This window comes from Amaranthus tricolor, chromosome 4 (genome assembly GCF_026212465.1).
Source record: "Amaranthus tricolor cultivar Red isolate AtriRed21 chromosome 4, ASM2621246v1, whole genome shotgun sequence".
NCBI classification, from domain to species: Eukaryota; Viridiplantae; Streptophyta; class Magnoliopsida; order Caryophyllales; family Amaranthaceae; genus Amaranthus; species Amaranthus tricolor.
This window is the reverse complement of record NC_080050.1, coordinates 1,966,930-1,987,264: the sequence shown is the minus strand read 5'-3', so window position 1 is coordinate 1,987,264 and position 20,335 is coordinate 1,966,930. Positions and strand designations below refer to the sequence as shown.

Genomic DNA, 20,335 nt, shown 5'->3' with positions numbered 1-20,335 from the left:
TTTTGTGAAGCAAATAAGATGATTGAAACAAAACAAGCAAGACTATTAAACTTGTCATGTGATTTTTTCATTAAAACTAAACTAACTTTTCATGAAAATTTGAAAAAAAAAAAGATTATTTAACAACTTTATTACAAAAATAAGCTTCGTTCAAACTTTATTTCCAAAATAAGCGTCCTTGGCTCCAAAGCTAGGCTTGGTGTAAACTCGCTCTTACTAACAGCGAATTAATACAAATGGTCAAAATTTTAGTCAAGGGATATGTCGCTGTTACTAATTGCGATCTAATGTTTGACTGGTCAACAAGGTCAAGTCTCTGTTAGTAACAACGACTTTATGCGTGTTAAATTTTCCAGTTCTCCTTCTTCCTCATTTCAGTTTACTTCCTCATTCAACCTACAAGATTTCTCTTTTTTCCACCATTAAAATCAACTTCAATCCTTCAATTAATCTCATCAAATTTCAAGTTTCTACTACTAATTAGTTCTGTCATCTTCCTACATTCACTTAAAGTACTAGTATTTTGTATTTATTTTCTTTTTTCGAAAAATTAGGGTTCACAAATTCTTAATCAACTTTCACATAAATGTAGGTTCATAAACTTGCAACTAACTACTTCTTGTTGATCTACAGTTTATTGAGGTACCTTTTTATTATAAATTTTTTAGTTATTGTTGTTTTTAAAACGTATGTCATTTATAGTGGTCATATAATATCAAACTCTATGAATATGTCAAATGTACTTGTTATTTGCCATAATTTTCATATTGAGGTTGTTTGTTCATGAATTTAATGAATGTTTTAGTTTAATGTAGAGAATGTTTGAATGCAAACCCTAAATTTGAGTTTAATTTAGAGAATGTTTGAATGCAAAATCTAAATTTAATCAATGTTACGTAGTATATATTTATGAACTTGATGGTGATGTTGATTTTGTATGCATTGTTGTAGAAATGACTTCATTTCGTGTGACTGTTGTATGTTTTTGGAATTGTTCAATTCGATCAAGTAGTAGCAATGTTAAGTATGTTGGGGGAAGACGTAAACTGTTTGCATGCAACTCAAACATGGATTTGAATGAATTAAACATCTTATGCTCTAAGATTGGCATTGACACTACAAGAAGTACTGTTAATGTAAGTTTTAAGTACAATATGAGTGGAGAATGGTTAGCTCTTCCGGTTGAAGATGAGGAGGCTATAGATGCAATGTGCGAGTACTCAAAGTCTACCTATATTCCTTTTTTAGAGTTATATGTAGAAGATGTTTGAATGAGGTTGTTTGTTCATGAATTTAATGTAGAAAATGTTTGAGTTTAATGTAGAGAATGTTTGAATCCAAACCCTAAATTTGAGTTTAATGTAGAGAATGTTTGAATGCAAACCCTAAATTTAATCAATGTTGTTATATATTTTTATATTTATGAACTTGATGGTGATGTTGATTTTGTATGTATTGTTGTAGAAATGGCTTCATTTCGTGTGACTGTTGTATGTTTTTGGAATGGTCAATTTGATTAAGTAGTAGCAATGTTAAGTATGTTGGGGGAAGATGTAAACTGTTTGCATCCAACTTAAACATGGATTTAAATGAATTTAAACATTTTATATGCTCTAAGATTGGCATTGACACTACAAGAAGTACTGTTAATGTAAGTTTTAAATACAATATGAGTGGAGAATTGTTAGCTCTTCCGGTTGAGGATAAGGAGGCTATAGATGCAATGTGGGAGTAGTCAAAGTCTACCTCTATTCCTTCCTTAGAGTTATATGTAGAAGAGGTACCCCTAGGGAATCAAGATATCAATGTTGTAGAAACAAATGCGTTCCTGAATGTAACTTCTTCTGCTCCTTCTCATACGCCCTTCCCTACCCAAAAAACCCAAAATCCCATTATGCCATCTTCCTCTTCTTCTTTTAAAGGACCCAATCAACTTCAAATTTAAGTCTCAAATGATGATACTTTTAACTTAGAAAATACAAATGAGCCTTGGGGTGATGTTAATAGTAAGAGTAATGAATTCGTTGAAGCTCCTTCTGAGGACGATGTGGGTGTTGACGAGGAGGCTCTAGCTAATGACATGAGCTTAGGCAACATTCCAACTATCATTGCTCCTCCACCTTATGCACTAGTTCCCCCTCTAGATGAACACGTTGAGGACAACTCTTGGAGGTCTTGGGCTTGTGATACAACCTACACCGATGAAGGAGAGTTTTAAAAGGGTATGATGTTTGATAACAAGGTGCGCTGTTGGAGACTTAGGGCTAGGACGAACTCCTATTCACCTTCATGGAAGATTGTTACATATAAAGGGAAGCATGGGGGTTGTGTATTAAGTACTGAATATGTGTCAGCTGGACACATTCATTTGACATCTTCCATGATTAACAATCTTATTAGAAATTGTGTTGCTGAAGACCCATCAATTAAGGTCTTTATGGTGCGACAAATGGTGAAAGATCAATTTGGTGTCGAAGTGACCTATAAGCGGGTATGTTGTGCTAAACAGCAAGCCCTTCTCTCCATCTATGGAACATGGGAAGATTCTTATCCTCTTCTTCCAAGCTTCTTGAAAGCAATTCAAGTTTCTAACCCCGGGACTATAGTAGAGTGGTTCTTTAAGGAAGATAATGATGTTGGTGTGTACGTCCGTCCTAGTATTAGAACTTTCCAACGTGTGTTCTGAGCTTTTAAACCTAGTATTGAGGGGTTCAAGTATTGCAAACCCCTGATTGCTATTAACGGAACACATTTGTATGGTAAGTATCGCCATATGTTGTTAACTGCGATTGCTCAAGATGGGAACAAGGGAATCTTCCCGCTTGCCTTTACTTTGGTAGAGAAAGAATGCATAGCCGCATGGTCTTGGTTTATGGCGTGTGTTCGTAAGCATGTGATGCATAGTGCAGGTTTATGTGTTATTTCCGATAGACATGCGGGCTAACTAGCAACCATGGAGGAGCCGGAATAGCAACCTCCGAATGACCATCATAGGTTTTGCTTGCAGCATTTGTTAAGTAACTTCAACCGTCAAATGGGTAATGTGAAGCTAAAGAAGATGTATGGAAGGACTGCAGAGCAAAGACAACCATGTAAGGTCATTGAGGGATTGAAGGCTATTGGTGTTGCTAATCGAAAAGATCTTTTTTGGATTGATCAAGTTGGTGATATGTGTAAATGGTCAATATGTCATGATGAAGGGTATAGGTATGGTGTTACTAATACCAACTTAGCCAAAGTATTCAATAACGTGATGAAGGGTGTACGTTTCTTGCCTATAACTACTTTTGTGGAGTTCACCTTCTACCGTGTTAATGATTATTTTGTTAAAAGATGCGAGAATGCAAATGCATGGCTAATTGGGGGAAGTAAGTACAGTTCACACGCCACAAGAATTATCACCCGTAACACTGAGAAGGCAAACTTCCATGAGATCGTCGCATTTGACTATTGAAGAGGCCTTTTTCAAGTTAAGACTGGACGTGGTAATAGAAGATCCGCCAAGGGTGGTAAAATACAAAGTGTGGATTTGAGAGAATTGAAATGCACTTGTAACAAACCCTCCATATATCACTTACCTTGTTATCATGTTCTTGCCGTTTGTATTAAAAGACACTTATCGTATGAGCGTTTTGTGGACTCCTGCTACACGACCCAAAGCTATGTGAATACATATGAAACCATATTCATGTCGTTGATTGATAAGAGGTCATAGCCTTAATACACCGGTGTTGAGGTGATACACGATCCAGATCACATTTGTGGACTAGGAAGACCTAAGTCAAGGAGGATCACCAACGAGATGGACGAAGGATCAAGGAGACGCAACGCTTGTCGGCGATGTGGTAGTGAAGGTCACAACGCTTAGTCGAGAGGTGGCGCCAAGAGACACATACCTTCCACCTACCTCTAGGTGAGGCTATCGTCACTTTACTTGACTTAGCTGTGCTTACACGGCTTCCCATCGAGAGACATGGCGTCTGCACCGTTGAACGCCAACTCGAAAGTTGGCAAGATAAGGTCCATAGATTATTAGGAGTCCGACCTTCCGCAGAGGTAGCCAAAGGGAGTGCGTTGCGCGTAACATGGCTTGCGCAAAACTTGAACTAAATAAGTAAAATAATACAAAAAAGTCAAACAATAAGCAGCGTTTGAAAATATTTCTCAAAGCAAACACTTTTTTTTAGAGTTGAGATTTGGGTTGTTCACTATTACTAACAACGAATAAAAAAGACAGGTCAAAAAAAGTCAAGTTCTTTCTTAACAGAGAACAAAAGTTTTACCTGGTTAAACAGAGTCAAACCTTTGTTTGCTGTTTGACCATGTCTCCTTTGTTCGCAGTTACTACAAAGATCTGGTAAAAAAAGATCAAAATATTTGTTCGCTGTTAGTAACAACGAACAAAGAACTTGACTTTTTTTTGACCAGTCCTCTTTGTTTGCTATTACTAACAACGAACAACTCAAACCTTAGCTCTGGGAGAAAAGTGCTTACTTTATAATGTTTTTTTGAACATTGTTTATTTTTTAATTTTTTTTTATAATTTTTTGCTTAATTCATTCAAATTTTCTAGTTTTTTTCTTTTTAGTTTTTGCATCATTAATTAATATGAAGTTTCCCAAATCAATTCACCAAAATGAGCAACTTTTTCAGAGGAGAATTCGAAGAGCAAACAACAATAGAAATCGAAACATTTATATATCAATTATGAAAATACTAAGTGTATTTCAACAAATTCAAAGTCGCATGCGAGATTAATTTGGACTCAAGTGAAAGTCGAGTCGAGTCGGATTTTAAAATTGTTTATAAAACGAAATAAATTCAAAATTTTTTTTTTAAGTCGAATAAAATTATTTTTGAATTGCATTTAGGTCAAACTTGAACGAAGTTACCATCTCTAGAATAACCTCATATATATATAACTAAAACTTTTTTATTATTCATTTAAAAAAAAAAACTGATATTGTGATTTTGCTATAATTTGGTAGTATCTTCAAATTTGAGTAACACTAGAAAATATTATATCTTTTTTTAAAGCATTATATATTTTTTAAGAAATGGAGAAATTAAACAATTTTTTTTTTCAAAATTATAAGTACTTCTTCATCTAACAAATTTTAATATATTTTTATATTTTATTCCGGGAATTTTGCTATATTTTTTTGCCATAACTCACATTCTTTCTTCAGTTTTTATGAAAACATTTTTATATTCACTTAATTTCTCCCACTTTTCTACAAAAATATAATTTTTTTTCCTTTTCAACCTTAAATTGCTCAATAATTATACTTAGTAGCAAAAGTTATGAATATAAAAAATATATGTTTTATTCAATACGATTATTGGCCATTAAAGTATATAGCTCGCACTCATTCATGTTCTCCCATCTTAAAAAACCTTAAATTGCTTAAAAAAGATAATAAAATAATGGGCTTTAACAACCAAAAAAGCAAAAAAGGACCTTTATTTTTTGCATGGATATCTCATTTTTGGTTGCTTAAAATGGGCTTTACAGATCAAAATGAATAATGAATTGATGTTTAGCATGGATATCTCATCGTAACACTCTGAATGTTGTCAATATGAATATTCGTGGAAGACAAACGTCCACACCTCACTAAACTACCAAAACATGTGATACAACAAACATACATATATTTACTATCTAAAAAGTGTTTTTTTTTTTTTTTTTTGGTAGAAAGACAATTAATTAAATCTACGTAAATAAGTATTATATAAACATATATTATGTATTATTTCTAATTTTCTACATATAGTAGAAATACACAAGTAAATCTATGTAAACTACTCTAAATAAATATATTATAGTTTTAAATTTGGTAAGGGTGTGGTGATAGTCCTTGGAAAATGTTCTTCGTTTTCAACTTAATGTCTCGGGTTTAACTCTCAACCTGTTTTGGTGTATTTATTTTCAAGTGAGGAAATTAAAGCAAATTCCTTATATTACCACTATTTTTAGTTGTTTGTCAAGCCTTCAAGTTTTATTCAACAAATTAAAGGTAAGTTTAAACATTTATTTGTACACTTTTTTGATAAGTAGTTTTGAAAGATTAATTATACACTTTAATCATATATACGATTTATGTTATAATGAATTATTGTCTCTTATGTCTTTAATTTGTGCAAGAAATTTAGAATGATTTGCCTATATAGTCTTAATAAAGAAAAAAAAATTCCTATTTTAATGCTCATTGAAAAAAAATTTACAAAGTAGTGCTCATGTAGGTAAGGTTTAACACTAAGCTACTTTGTTTTTGATTTAGAATTTCTAAAACTTTGATGTGAGCTAAAACAATTGTTGGAATATTTTTTTTTTGAGGGATTGAAGAATATTTGAAAGTATCTTCGATTTGTGATGAAAAAGTAAAAATTGCTTATGTTGATATTCCTATAGCTAGCCACAACTACTTGATGCATTTGAGACTTGGATCAATCTGAGTAAACTAATAGTAAAAACTAAAAAAGAAAAGTTATAATGAACGTTTGGATATAAAATTATCGTTGGACGTTGATTTATTTTTAGAAAATTTGTTAATAATAGTTTTAACTCTGCCTCGTTAATTCAAAAAATTCTTAGTATTGGTAAACTCAAAATTATCCTTGGTGGATCCCTCTCATAAAGTAGATATATTATAATTTTATTTTGTCAGATTTTTCTCATTTTTATTGGGAACAACTTTTTTTTAGTAAAGTAGATAAATAAGTGAATTGCCTAATGTCGTCCTAATTAAATATTTCAACCATGCAATCCTTTTTTTTTTTCTAAATTCCCCTAACCCATATAATTAAATGATAATTTTAGACATATTTAAAGGAGAAAGCTGACTTTTAATTCTTTGTTGCGATTTTGTATCTTTATTATTGTATCATAATTGATTCTATATATCACATGTTATATGATGTATATACCAATTATTTTGTCGGTCTAATTTTTATGTTTGAAGTTTTCAAATAAAATTCAAATAAATATGGTTAACTTTTTTTTTCTTTAGAAAAATCTTTTTTAGAAAATAAAATTTAGTGAGGACTAGAGACTGTATTGTTTTATTTTCTAGTTGGTTCACAATAAGATTTGAAGACTCTAAATCAAAATTAAAATAGGTTAGTGACATGAACACCATTTTGAAAAATATTTTTAAGTGAGCACCATAATAGAATTTTTTTTTTAACTCCATTTGGACATATCATTCAGAATAATTCAATCAATACTCCATTTACATTTCTTTAATTTAATAATAACCTACTAACACCAAAATTCGTCTTTCATTTTGTAGCTATTATTTCTTTTTGGATTTAATTTTAATTTAAGATGTTGAAAAGAGTAAAATTTAAACGTGTAAGTTTAATTACCAAATTGAATTAAAGAAATTGACATATTTTTCTTGGACATTTCAAACACACAAGTAACATATTTCATAGAGATAAAATGAAGTATGCATTATTTTTCAGCCATTATGGCATCAAACCAACCATACACAACATCATCTCATTATACACAGAATATTTCACTTATAAAAACTGGATAATATAAAAGGCCACAAGCCATACTTATAAACAAACCACGCTGTCTCACCATAAAACAGACTCATACAATTAGTCTATTTCTCTAAATGATCATTGTAAAAATGATCATTGTAAAATTATAAATGACCACTTCAACGCACTAAATATATATGAGCCAGTCTAATAGAAATAATTTCACTATGAGAATAATTTGTTTAAACCACAAACAACAAAGCAACGGATTTAATTAACAATGACAAATATAATAAAATTAATCAAGTCCCCCATTACAACAATGGGGGTGTAGCTCATATGGTAGAGCGCTCGCTTCGCATGCGAGAGGCACGGGGTTCGATTCCCCGCACCTCCATTTTTTCTATTCTTATGTTTTTTTCACATTTAGTTAATCCTATCTTATCTTATCATTTTCCACCCATCACTATTAATTACTTATTACAATTACTCAACCCCAAACGAAAAATACATTTAAAGCAATTATATTTTAATATAACACTTGTCAATAAAATCAAAACTCGTGTCATTTTCTAATTTCTTTAAGCATTCAATATTAACTTTCCCAACTTCCCTTTAATTAATGCATATAAATGACAAATTTTGCTTTGCTAATCTAAAACAATAAGCAAGTTCTAGTTTTTTCTTTTATAATATAAAAATGACTCTATATAAACTCAATAATATTCACTATATTATTAATATAGTAATACACATGTAGTATTATTTGATTTTCTCATGTTCTAACTCTTTTTTTTTTTATTATTATTATTAATTTTATCTAATCAGGATTAAGAAGAAGAATATATAATAATAAAAATGGAAGATGTGATTAGAAGGAGAAAGAAAGGGGTGATAAAACCCGTAAAGATAAATAGAGGAATAATGGAAATTGAAGGAGAAAGAGTAGAAGACGAACCACTAAGTCCATCATCAGCAATGTTTCATAAGCCTAATTTTAATGTACATATTTTGGCAATTATGGGTTGTAAAACTCATGTTGATCTTCAACTTTGCAAGGAAAAAGCTCCTCTTACTCTCCTTAAGCATCCTCGTTTCTCTAGTATTGTGGTAATTTACTTTTTCTTAACCTTATCTTATTACACAAATTGTTGTATCACACAAATTGTTGTATCATACGATCTCACCGTAAGAAGTATTTCAGATATATGTTAAATAACTCAATTAAAATAACAGTTACTTTTTTGTGAGACCGTCTCACTGTGACACGAGTCCATACAAAAAGTCAATTATACTAAAAACTATATTATTAATCTATTTAATCTAAATATGAGTCATGTCTCACCGGCGAGAGCTTCTTATAAAAAATTTGTGTTAAAATAATTATGAGAGTATGAACTTCTTTTGATAGAAGCCTATATGGGTTTAATAGTTGTCACACTTGAAGATCAAGTGTCACTTTTTCAAATAAAATGATAAGTTTGATTTTTATATAGTTATTTTTTTTCAAGTAAGATGATGAGTTTGATTTTTATATAATTATTTTTTTTCCTCAGTCACTCTCTCAAGCTTGTAATTAAAGAAATAGTAAGCATTTAAATCATGTTAATTGTCCTATTTGATTTTTGCACCCTATTTAATACACTAATTCAATTTTAAATATGTCTAAAATATTGTGTATAAATAAAAATTATACAAAATTGATATTAATGATATTTACATTGAGACGAATTAAATAAGATTCTATTTGACTATATTTTGATATTTAAAATAAAAAGTGATCGAAAAATAGTTTAAAAAAATTAAATGAGATTTTTGCTTTGAATTGAAGGGAATATATTTTTGGTGAGGCCAAGTTTTCCTATTTCTTTATTTGATGTTTATTAATTGATTCATTAATTTGTTGACATGGAATAAATGTAGATTAAGCCTAACTATGTATTTAGTATGTTGCCTTTTAAAATGAAATTCCGTCACTCAATAGTTAGATTAGGAATTTCACTATCAAAATATTGTGATTTCACATGCACTAAATGTATTACTACGTGGGAATATTTCTCTTACCCTTTTCCGTTATAATTTATAAACTTGGTTGTGTGATCATACATGTTTTTAGCTTGTTAGGAACTTTATTTCTTGAGGTGAATGGTTTTTTGAATTTACATCATAATACTTAAATATATAAATATATGAGAAAATTTAATTTTATAATATAAATTTAAAAGAACAAAAAGAATAATATTTACTGCTTTTTGCTATTTTTTAAAATTATTTCTTTCCTTTGAAAATTAGTTTTGTTTTTGGAGAGGCTATGATACCCCATGCCCGCTATGGTACTATTCATTTTTGTAACTACAAAAGTAAAAAAGTTAGGAGGGATGTCTCCGGAAAAATAGCCTACAAAAGAGGAACCTTATATGCAAAGAAAATTTATTTTTCATAATACTGTCCACGTAAAACGAGCTAAAAGAATTTTTTTTCTTATTTTTTGACCATACCGTCATTTGAGAATAAAACTTTTTAGATGGCGATTTGATTATTAACAAAACTTTTTTAAAAAATTAGCCAAACCCAGCTAGCGGTTTGTTCTCTAGCAGGCTTCAAAAAAAGATCTATCCTACGTGGACAATATTATAAAAAATAAATTTTCCATTGATACAAAAATAGAAATATCATTTCTCAAACTGCAATATTGAAGGCAACGACTCACAAAAGAGTGGTAAAAAAGTATTTTTATTAGAGATTGTCACGTTTATACGATGTCAATTTTACTTGCATGCATTAAATAGAAGATAACGTTTTTTTAAATGCCCGACTTTGAAATGTTTGACTAATTTTCATATGGATATTTATCTTAAAAAACTATCCATAAAACATATAGGGAAATATTATATTATTTTTCATTCAACAGACTTTTATCTTAAATTTTTTAACAAATTTATAAAATTTTTTTTAACAAATTCATAAATTAACAATTGTGGAAAGTTTTAAACTTTAATGGATATTTGACATGTTGGATGAAACTCCAATATAAATTAAGTTCAATTCCGCTAATGCAATAATATATAGCTCAGTTGGTGATTTATTTTTCTATGATATTATCGGTTAGGGATTTAAAATCTACCAATTTTATATTTTTCAAAAATTTTAGTCTTTATTTCACCATTAATGGTCGACAAAAGGGTCTTAATTTTCTAAACATTAAAAAGTAAATAGGGCCTCTATAGTCTTTAGACTACCCCTGTGTAGGGGGAGAGGATATCCTCACCCACATGCCCACAATTATCCTAATACCAAATTTTTTTTTCTAAAAACAGGTAGGAGATCCAAGCAAAGGAGAAGAATTGAAATGGGTTAGAACAGAAGTGGACTTAGACAAACACATTATAGTGCCAGAAATAGACACTAACAAAATAGAGTCACCAGAAAAGTATGTTGAAGACTACATGTACAACCTTAGCAAAACAACCTTAGACAAATCTAGGCCACTTTGGGACATCCATGTACTCCATCTGCCCCTCTCCGAAGACGTCAAAGCCCTCGGAATTTTTCGAATTCATCATTCGCTTGGTGATGGCTCGTCGCTAATGTCGCTTCTGTTAGCCCTAACACGACAAACCTCTAATCCCGAGGCCTTACCTACAATTCCCCTTCAAAAAATTCACGAAAATGATGATAATAATGATGATAATGATACTCGTAAAATTAATTTTATGGGCTTAATTTGGAGATGGATTTTGGCCTTTTGGTGGATGGTACAATTGTCATGGAACACATTGATGGATGTTTTTATGTTTTTAGCAACTGCCCTATTTTTAAAGGATGATAATACTCTTCTTAAGGGTGGTGGACCTAATTCTCCTAGGCGTGTTGTGTACAAGATTGTTAGTCTTGATGACATGAAATTGGTGAAGAATGCAATTTCGGGTGTAAGTTTACACTTCTTTTTCCCTCACTTTTACTCTAGTAATTCGTTTTTTTATATGTTTATCTACTGTTAGAGTATATAATATATTTTGGGGTCTCAACCATCAAGTTAAGTTTTTGGTTGAGTTGGTTCCTTAACATGGTATCAAAAGTCAGTGTGACAAGAGGTCACGGGGTCAAATCTCAATTACCCCTCATTTAAAGTGGATATTTAGCGCTAAGTTTAAAGAGCGCCTATGTCACATCCACACAAAAACTAAGGGGGCATGTTAGAGTATATACATATTTTGGGACCTCAATCATCAGCTTAAATTTTTGGTTGAATTGCTATTTTTAAAAAAATAATTATACCATTTGTAACATTTTCTATATAAAAATATCAGGTCAATTTTATCCTTATAAAGTTAGGCATATACCTCATTTGTTTTCATGAAATTCTTTTTTTTTTTTTTTGATTTTTCTGATTATTGCATAATTAAGGTAATCAATGAATTTTTAGTATTTTCATTATCACTTTACAATTTTTTAATATGATAATCCTATAGTGAAATTATAAAATATCCGACGAGTAAGTGTTTATAATGCTATTTTTGTTAAATTTGAATTATTATATTTTTGTATGTAGACCATCAACGATGTTGCACTTGGAATCACACAAGCTGGTTTGACGCGATATCTTTGTAGGAAATTTGGTAACCAATTTAGATCTTGCTTTCTTCACATGAAACAAGGCGATCTAGTTGATCATTAATGGTCGTCTTGTTTATTTTTAAATCCAGAGATGAAAATAATAATAACAACAGCAACAATAATAATAATAATAATAATAATAATTAATAATAATTTTTTGCGAATTACAGCCTTAAAATTTAGCACTTTTGAGAATTATAGCCTTGATGTTTACTTTTTGTCAATTACAGCTATCAAAGTATCAAAATTTACAGATATAGGCCATAACATAAAAGTTTACCATTTTGGTGGTTGAAGTTTCTTTGTTTTGACCTGGATCTGTAAACTTTAATGGCTCTGATTCGAAAAATAGAATTTTACCATAACATAGAATTATTCTAATAATGAGTATTAAAAACAATATTACAAGTACTGTAGTTAAACTAATCACCGTTTAAAGTAACAATTTCATACTTAATGCTCAGAAAATGATGCAAAGAATTGTGAAGACGGTGCAAGATCAAGAAAAGCGAAAAGGCCCCCAAAGCATATTCGTTTGAGATCAGTTCTTCTAATCAACATACGACCATCTGGAGGAATTGAGGTGAGTCACTTCATACTATAGTGCAAAAAATACGGTTTTAGTCATGATTAAGGTTGCGAAACGGAATTTTCAGTCAATATGGATGATTTTGTGGTCAATACGAAGGCCTATATTTCGATTACGGTAAACTCAAAAACCTATATGAACAACACGGTCGCGATATGGTGATGCCATCTAATTTTGGCACTATGCTTAATATACTATATATATTAATACTAATTCCTACTATTTACTTTGCATTCGACTTATAATTGACCAAGTAAAATTCAATTATTAAATTATTTATATCTATTATTTAATTAAATTTTCATTTATGTAACAAATTTTATGAATAATTTCTTAATTCATATTGATTAAACATGTAAAAATGTAGGCTTTAGCAGATCTAATGGAGAAAGACGCAGAAGCAAAATGGGGAAATTCATTAGGTTATGTACTCCTTCCATTTAACATTGGATGGCGAGATGATCCATTGGATTACATTCGAGAAGCCAAGAGAACCGTTGATAGAAAAAAACTTTCCCTAGAAGCCTTATACACATTTTTCATTGCTGATATTGTCCAGAAATTGTTTGGTAAAAAGGTACTAGATAAAATTTGTTTGTCAAAAGAACCAACCCAATAAAAAACGTAAACTTTTGATTGACGTTTTAGGATATTTTATATACTCTTACATACTCCTCATATGATCTAGAGCCTTTGGAATAGAGGTGCGCGTGCAATACCGACTCTCTTTATACTTGGCAATAAATATATTATTTTTTTGTCACGTTGACTTCTAATACCATGATACCATTTTAAAGAATAATCAACTCAACCAAAAGCTTAAAGTTATGGTTGAGGCCTCAGGATATGTTATATATACTCTAACACGTCTACAAGAAAGCCATTTGGATAGAGGTGTGGGTGCAGTACAGCCCTCTTTATGCCTGGCAAGAAATATTTTATCTTTTTATCACGTTGAGTTCTAATACTATGTCAAAAAACCAATTTAACTAAAAGTTTAAGCTTATGGTTAAGCTTTCATATATCTAATAGGAGTATACAATAACATAAATTAGATTTATTGTTCAAAATGTTGGAGCTAATCTTATTTGATGGAATGTGTTTGTAGATGGCAAACGCGATTTCTGATAGAATCAACGCCCATACAACAATCGCCTTCTCAAACTTAGTTGGACCAATGGAAGAGATTAGCTTCTATGGTCATCCCTTGGCTTTTCTTGCTCCATCATCTTATGGCCAACCATGTGTAAGTTTATCGATCAATTCGCAAATTGAATATGATTAGTATTAATTCATTTTCCGCAAAACTTAAATTAACCTTCAAGTATAAAAAAATATAGTAAGAATCGCGATCGCGGTAATGGAAAGGAGATGCGGTAAGCCGGTAACGATACTGATGCAATTATCATAACGGCTTAAATATCGTTGAATCATAAAATATTTCTTGACATGGCCCAAACACAGTTTTTTTATACTTTTACTTACAACATAAGAAATATATGTTCATTTATTTTGAAAACCTTTATAACGTTGCCATTGTGATGCCATACAACCTTATTTTTACGATATGTCTTCAAGTGCTCTAACCGAACTTTTTAAGCTTGTTTAGTTGACACTATTTAGTGGTATAGGAATTTGAAATTACTAGGAAATATCAAAATAGATTATGTTTGATTAACAAATAACCTATTCTATGAAAAGTCAATTTCTGTGTTAATTTAAATTACCATGGTCAATCAAACAACATTATTTGATTTCTAGGAAATTAACAAGGGAATTATATTCCCGTGCATTATAAATTCTCACGGAAATTTAATTTCAATCGCAACCAAACAAGTCCTAAAAATGATATTTGTTTTATTTTGTGTATAGCCGGTGATGGTAAACTTCCAAAGTTATACCAACAAGATGACAATAGTTCTAGCTGTTGATGAACAAGCTGTTCCTGATCCTCATCAATTGTGTGAAGATATTGCTGATTCTCTCAAATTAGTTAAGGATGCTGTAATAGCAAAAGGTCTTTCTAAGGATCATGTTGCAACAAATGGACTTGAATCAAGGAAAGAGCAATGACAAGTAATGAATCACGCAAGATACTATGATATCCGGTGTCTCATCTGATTATAGAGTATGTAACATATTTTAAAGCCTCAATTATTAATTTAAGATTTTAATTGAGACTCATATATTATATACTCTAACATAATTCACAGCCGATCGATTAGAAATATTTGTTTCTATTTAGCTTGCGATTTAATTTTTTTAATCCAAAGAAAAGTCAAATCCTTTCATATTTGTTTTATATAGTCCTTTGTTTTAATTTCTTCATAAGTGAGCAAGAAAGAGCTCCAAATGTACCTTACAAAATTGATGTCTTGAAATGTATAATATTTGCATTTTTCTTAGTGATGATTTCATCCATTTTGGGATATTTCTTTATTTATGCCATTATCTTAGTGAGTTATGAAATATAGTTGTCCAAGTCAAAACCCACTTGAAGATATTTTTGGGCCTGCAACACTTTGTAGTAAATCTCTTGGCCCATATACAATTCTACCTCAAAACAATGCATTGTATGAGACCGTCTCACTATAAGACAAACCGTACAATCAACCCATTTATCTGTTATTTTAGGCTTGAGTAACTTAAACTTTTATACGAATACTTTTTATAGTAAAAGTTTTATCATCTACTCTTGTGTGAGACCATTTAATACAATCCCTTTTTTACTAATTAAAGGAGAGGAGGCAAAATCCTTTTCGATTTGCACTTGTCGTAGATGAGATAATATGACCTATATACTAAGAAGTTTTATAGTGCATTGTATTTGTTAATGATCAAGAATTCAAGATTACATATGAGGCCAAGGTTAAAGTTAGAAATTTAAAAGTAAGTTTAAAGTGTTTAAATTAAGCCAATAGACCGAGTTAGAGATGAAAACAACAATAAGAGGGGGATGAATTGTTGTTGTTACAAGTTTAAGCGTTTTTGCCCTGTTTTTGCGGAATTAAATAAAATGAATAAAGCTTAAACTTAGAGCGAAATAATGAAAGAGACAACACGATTTTACGTGGAAACCTTCAAGGCCTAATTAGAAGGAAAAACCACGACCCCACGGAATTTCTAAATTCTTCACTATGTTTAAGGCAACTCGTTACAATTACATTAAACAGCTTGCTTCACACGAAGCGTTCTCCACTAGGCCAAATTCTCTTTCCTATTGCTTCACTCAAAGCAACTATCTTAGCTTCAGTAAAGGCTAATCTCCTCACTAGCTTCACTCGAAGCTAACTAATACCCCTTAGACTCACCCGAGTGTAATTACAAATATCACTCAAAAACCCTTACAAAAAGGATAAAATCTTAAAAATAAAATCAATGAGTTGTATAAGAAAATATTATAAAATTAATTGGCAATTTTAAAGCAAAATATTTCTTGTAAATATTCCAAAAATATCGTATGAAATATCAAAGCTCATACGTTAGCTACTTAGGAACATCCGAATAGATCTCTATTTATAGAATTAAATTCCTTAATAAAAAGGAAGTAACCAACCACTATTCCCTTATCCCAAATAATAAGGAGAATAATGTGGATCTTAAAATCCAAGGACATCCTACGGTTAATATCAAAAAATAGATATTTATCTTGACAAATTCCAGTCCACGGTTATCCTAATAATAACCGTTGTTCCCATATACTAACAATAGGCAAATCAGCTACTGTTCCCTTTTATAAATAATAGCAGCAGTTTCCATATACTAAAATTAGTTGCAGTTCTCTTTTTCCAATAATAACCACGGGTACTTAAACTAATTATAGACACGGTTATACTTTGCTAATAATAGGGACGGTTGCCTATTTACTAATATTAGGGATAGTTACCTTTTTACTAATATTAGGGATGGTTATTCTAACAATAGCTAAGGCTTCCTTAATATCAGCTGGTGTTCCTATATTTAGCCAATTTAATTATTCACTAAATATAGACCCTAAAATAAAGGCTTATAAAAAAGTTAGATATTTTTGGAAAATACTTTGCCAATTAACTTTAATAATTTATTAATGCAACAAATTAATTTTAATTAATACATCAACTAAAAATAGAAAATATAATTATAAACAGAATTTCAGTGCACGTCTTAAGCCGACTCCAATCCAGGAACAGTGCGCTGTCTCCAATTTCCGGTTTAGAACATCAAACTTGGGAATAGTAGACCTCTTGTCTATATTTGACATCTTAAGCGATATACTCTTCTAACATCTTTTGGATCCTTTTGACACGTACATTTCCATAGACCAAGTCATAGGTACTTTCAATGATCATAATCACGACCGGATATTGACCTGCACACAATCTCTAAAAACATATTCGTTTAAATAAAGTGTAGTCATCATCAAAACTCAAGAGGTCCAACAAAGCCGAAGAAAGACATATACTATATGAATTATGAATTTTATATTGGTACATATTCTCTCCTATTCAGCTTATGTGTCCTATTTTCTTTTATGGTCAAGTCACCTTAATTGTCCCATTTTTATTTTTGATATGGGTTTTTGACTTTTATGTCCTTAGTAGCTTTATCATATTTTCAATTATACCCTCTATTACCCATACTAATTTTTCTCCCTTACATTAAAACCCAATAATATCACTCTCATTCTTACCCTTAGGATTCCACTTTTGACTCTCTCTAAAATCCATGAAAAATCAAATGGAACTTTTGAGGTGAATAGGAGGAAGTATGATACTTGCATAGATGTTGCAAATTAAGATTTGAAGAACTTTTTGCAAGCGAATGTTTCAACTTTCAAAGTAGATTAGCAACTTGGATTAACTTTGACAAAACGAAGTTATTGATCAAGATGTGAAGTATAATATTTAATGTAAGTGGTTGAAACTCAAAGCCACCATCAAATAATTATGCGGCTAAAGTGTGTCACTACTCACTAGTGTTCAAAATAAAATTTAAGCTGAATTACTTTGTTCGTCCAACATTTTTATTTTGATTTATAGAAACATATGCAAATAGATTTGTGTTAATCAAGGAGGATAATATATGCAAACGATAAAATATTATTTTATAGATCGTTAATTCGTATAAAATAGAGTCGAGAAAATTGTACTTTATTAAAGATGATATCTCACATTAATTAAATTTAGTTGATATAGACAACTTTATATAGTATTAGGATTTACGCTTTAGCATCGTTAATAATTTAATAATTTTTAAAGACCCTTCTACACAAATAACAATTCTCGTACCTTCTCATTATTGCAACAAAAAAACATAATTTATACACATGAAAACTGTACATACCATAATAAATATTGCATAATTTGGACGTGTTTGACAATTAGTTGTTGATTATTGATTGATTTAGTCAGCTTATTTGACTATAACATTCACTTAGAGTCTATTCTCTTCAACTTATTTTTTGAACTTATTACTTATTTTTATTGGAATCAGATCAGACCAGACCATACCAGATCAATTCAGATCAGATCAAAAAAGTTCAGATTAGACTAGATCAGATCAGATCAGATCAAATCAGACCAGACCAAATTAGATCAAATCATGATTATTATTATTATTATTATTATTGTTATTATTATTATAATATAAATAATAATGTTAAAAATATAAATAATGTAATAATAATATTATATTAATTAATTAATTAATTAATTAAATAATAATAATAATATATAAATGATTATTTAATAATTATAATAATGTTAATGACATTATTATTAATTAATTAATTAATTAATTAATTAAATAATATTAATATTTATTATTTAGTTTCTTAATTAGATGATGATAATAATAATAATAATAATAATAATAATAATAATAATAATAATAATAACTTTATGAAATCAAATAAGATCATATCAGATCAGATCAGATCAGACCAAATCAAAAAGATTCAGATCAGATTAGACTGAATCAAATCAATCAAATCAAATTAAAAATCAGACCTCCGTAAATTCAGATCAAACCAAAAGAGAGTTGTATACAATAGAGATTTTAATTAGAGTTCTTTAATTTCATGTCTAGTGGGCAGGCAGCCGCCAGGCAAAGGAAGAGTAATCTAGTAATGCATAATGCCTGTGTCCCATAATATTTATTACGACTTACGAGTATATTTCGTCTGTTTCTCCATATTAGGAACTCTTCAGCCCTTTCTAGTGATATCTTCGTTTTTGAATTTTATTTCTTTAAGTTATGTGTACATTTTTACTACTCCTATCTTTTTATGTAATTTATTTTAAAAGCCCAATATTCTGATCCCTATATTAGTGTTAGTCGTCTAATGATCTTTAGATAAAACTTTTCATGTAACTTTAAAGACACACTTCGATCACATGATATTTCAATAGCCGCTTTTTATTTTTGTCTCCCACACTTAATTCACATCTTGTTGGATGTTCCCATAATTCTAAAATGCAAATAAAAATAAATATATTGCAAATTTTATAGAAAAGACCTAAATAAAAAAAATATTATAAAATCCATAAAATAGAGATAAGTTGTAGGTTTGTACGTTCAAATTGGTATGGTAGGTATAGGTACAAATTTATTTGTTAATCAATTTGTTGAACTTGTATTGGTGGGTCATGCTTTACGTTGCTGGGTATCAACATTATTAAGAGTATCTGTAAACAACTTGGAATTGGTTTATTCAAAGTTCAGTTTTCAGCTTGACTCGGTTTGATAATACCAAGTATTAATCTAATTAAATTCAGATTGAGCTTAAAATTATTTTTACAAACTTAAATGATCAATCTAATTTAAATTATATTGTATTTGGTTCAAAAAATTATCATTGAATCAATATTGGAAAAATAATGATTAATATTTGATGTCTTAGGGTTGATCATGCTATTTTTGGGGCCGGAATCCTTTTTTTAAATTATTGTATTTCTACAATCTGAGTGAACCATCGTTTTTTGTTTTCAGTTCGGAAGTCACTACAACATAATTTGCTTTTAGTGGAATATATTTAGCGGCATATAATTTAAATGTCTCTATTTCAAATTGCTAATAATATATATAGAGGATTTATGTCTCTATTTTAAATTGCTAATAGTATATATATATATAGAGGATTTAGTGATATTTTATTACACCCTTTAGCAGCATATTAAAAAATCATATTAAAACTTTTTACGACATAGGATCTAATGACATTATTCATAGATACTACTATAAACTAAAGTAATAATTACATATGCCACTAAAGACCAAATAAAGTGTCACTAAATCACTTTATGGAGGAACTTTAAATTAAAACTAATAATTATTATATTAAAAATATGAATTAGTGGCATTTTATTAATGCCATTAAATTCAATGTCGCAAAAAGTTAAATTTCTTATAGTAAGTCCCAATTGTTCAAATCTAAATCATCCGCAACAACCTCGAAAATTGAGCTACAAAATTAGAATCAGACATTTTCATGGATTCATTCATCGAAAAATAGAACTATCTCTTTTTTAATTTCACTTAAACTAAAAAATTACGTCATAAAATACTCAATTCAACAAAATTACACAATATTATATCCAATTCAAAGACAATTATTATCTAGAAAATGCAAATATTTGTTGCAATCGAAAAGCT

General features: G+C 29.9%; 1 protein-coding gene and 1 non-coding gene across 3 annotated transcripts; both read left to right on the top strand.

The window, feature by feature from the left end:
• The first annotated feature begins 5,764 nt into the window (after nt 1–5,764).
• LOC130809618 (wax ester synthase/diacylglycerol acyltransferase 11-like) lies at nt 5,765–15,412 on the top strand. 2 transcript variants are annotated; one of them, XM_057675353.1, is made up of 8 exons: nt 5,765–6,020; nt 8,326–8,607; nt 10,815–11,426; nt 12,050–12,116; nt 12,579–12,697; nt 13,071–13,280; nt 13,812–13,949; nt 14,576–15,412. In XM_057675353.1, exons 2-8 carry the CDS (start codon nt 8,356–8,358, stop codon nt 14,774–14,776), a joined length of 1,599 nt encoding a protein of 532 aa, XP_057531336.1. In that variant the 5' UTR covers nt 5,765–6,020; nt 8,326–8,355; the 3' UTR covers nt 14,777–15,412. The 2 variants fall into 2 exon arrangements, with proteins under 2 accessions (XP_057531336.1, XP_057531337.1); XM_057675354.1 differs by lacking the exon at nt 5,765–6,020 and having other exon boundaries at nt 8,153–8,607; nt 14,576–15,411.
• On the top strand, nt 7,822–7,894 carry TRNAA-CGC (transfer RNA alanine (anticodon CGC)). The gene has a single exon. It is a non-coding gene; the product is annotated as a tRNA-Ala (tRNA).
• Nucleotides 15,413–20,335: the final 4,923 nt, after the last annotated feature.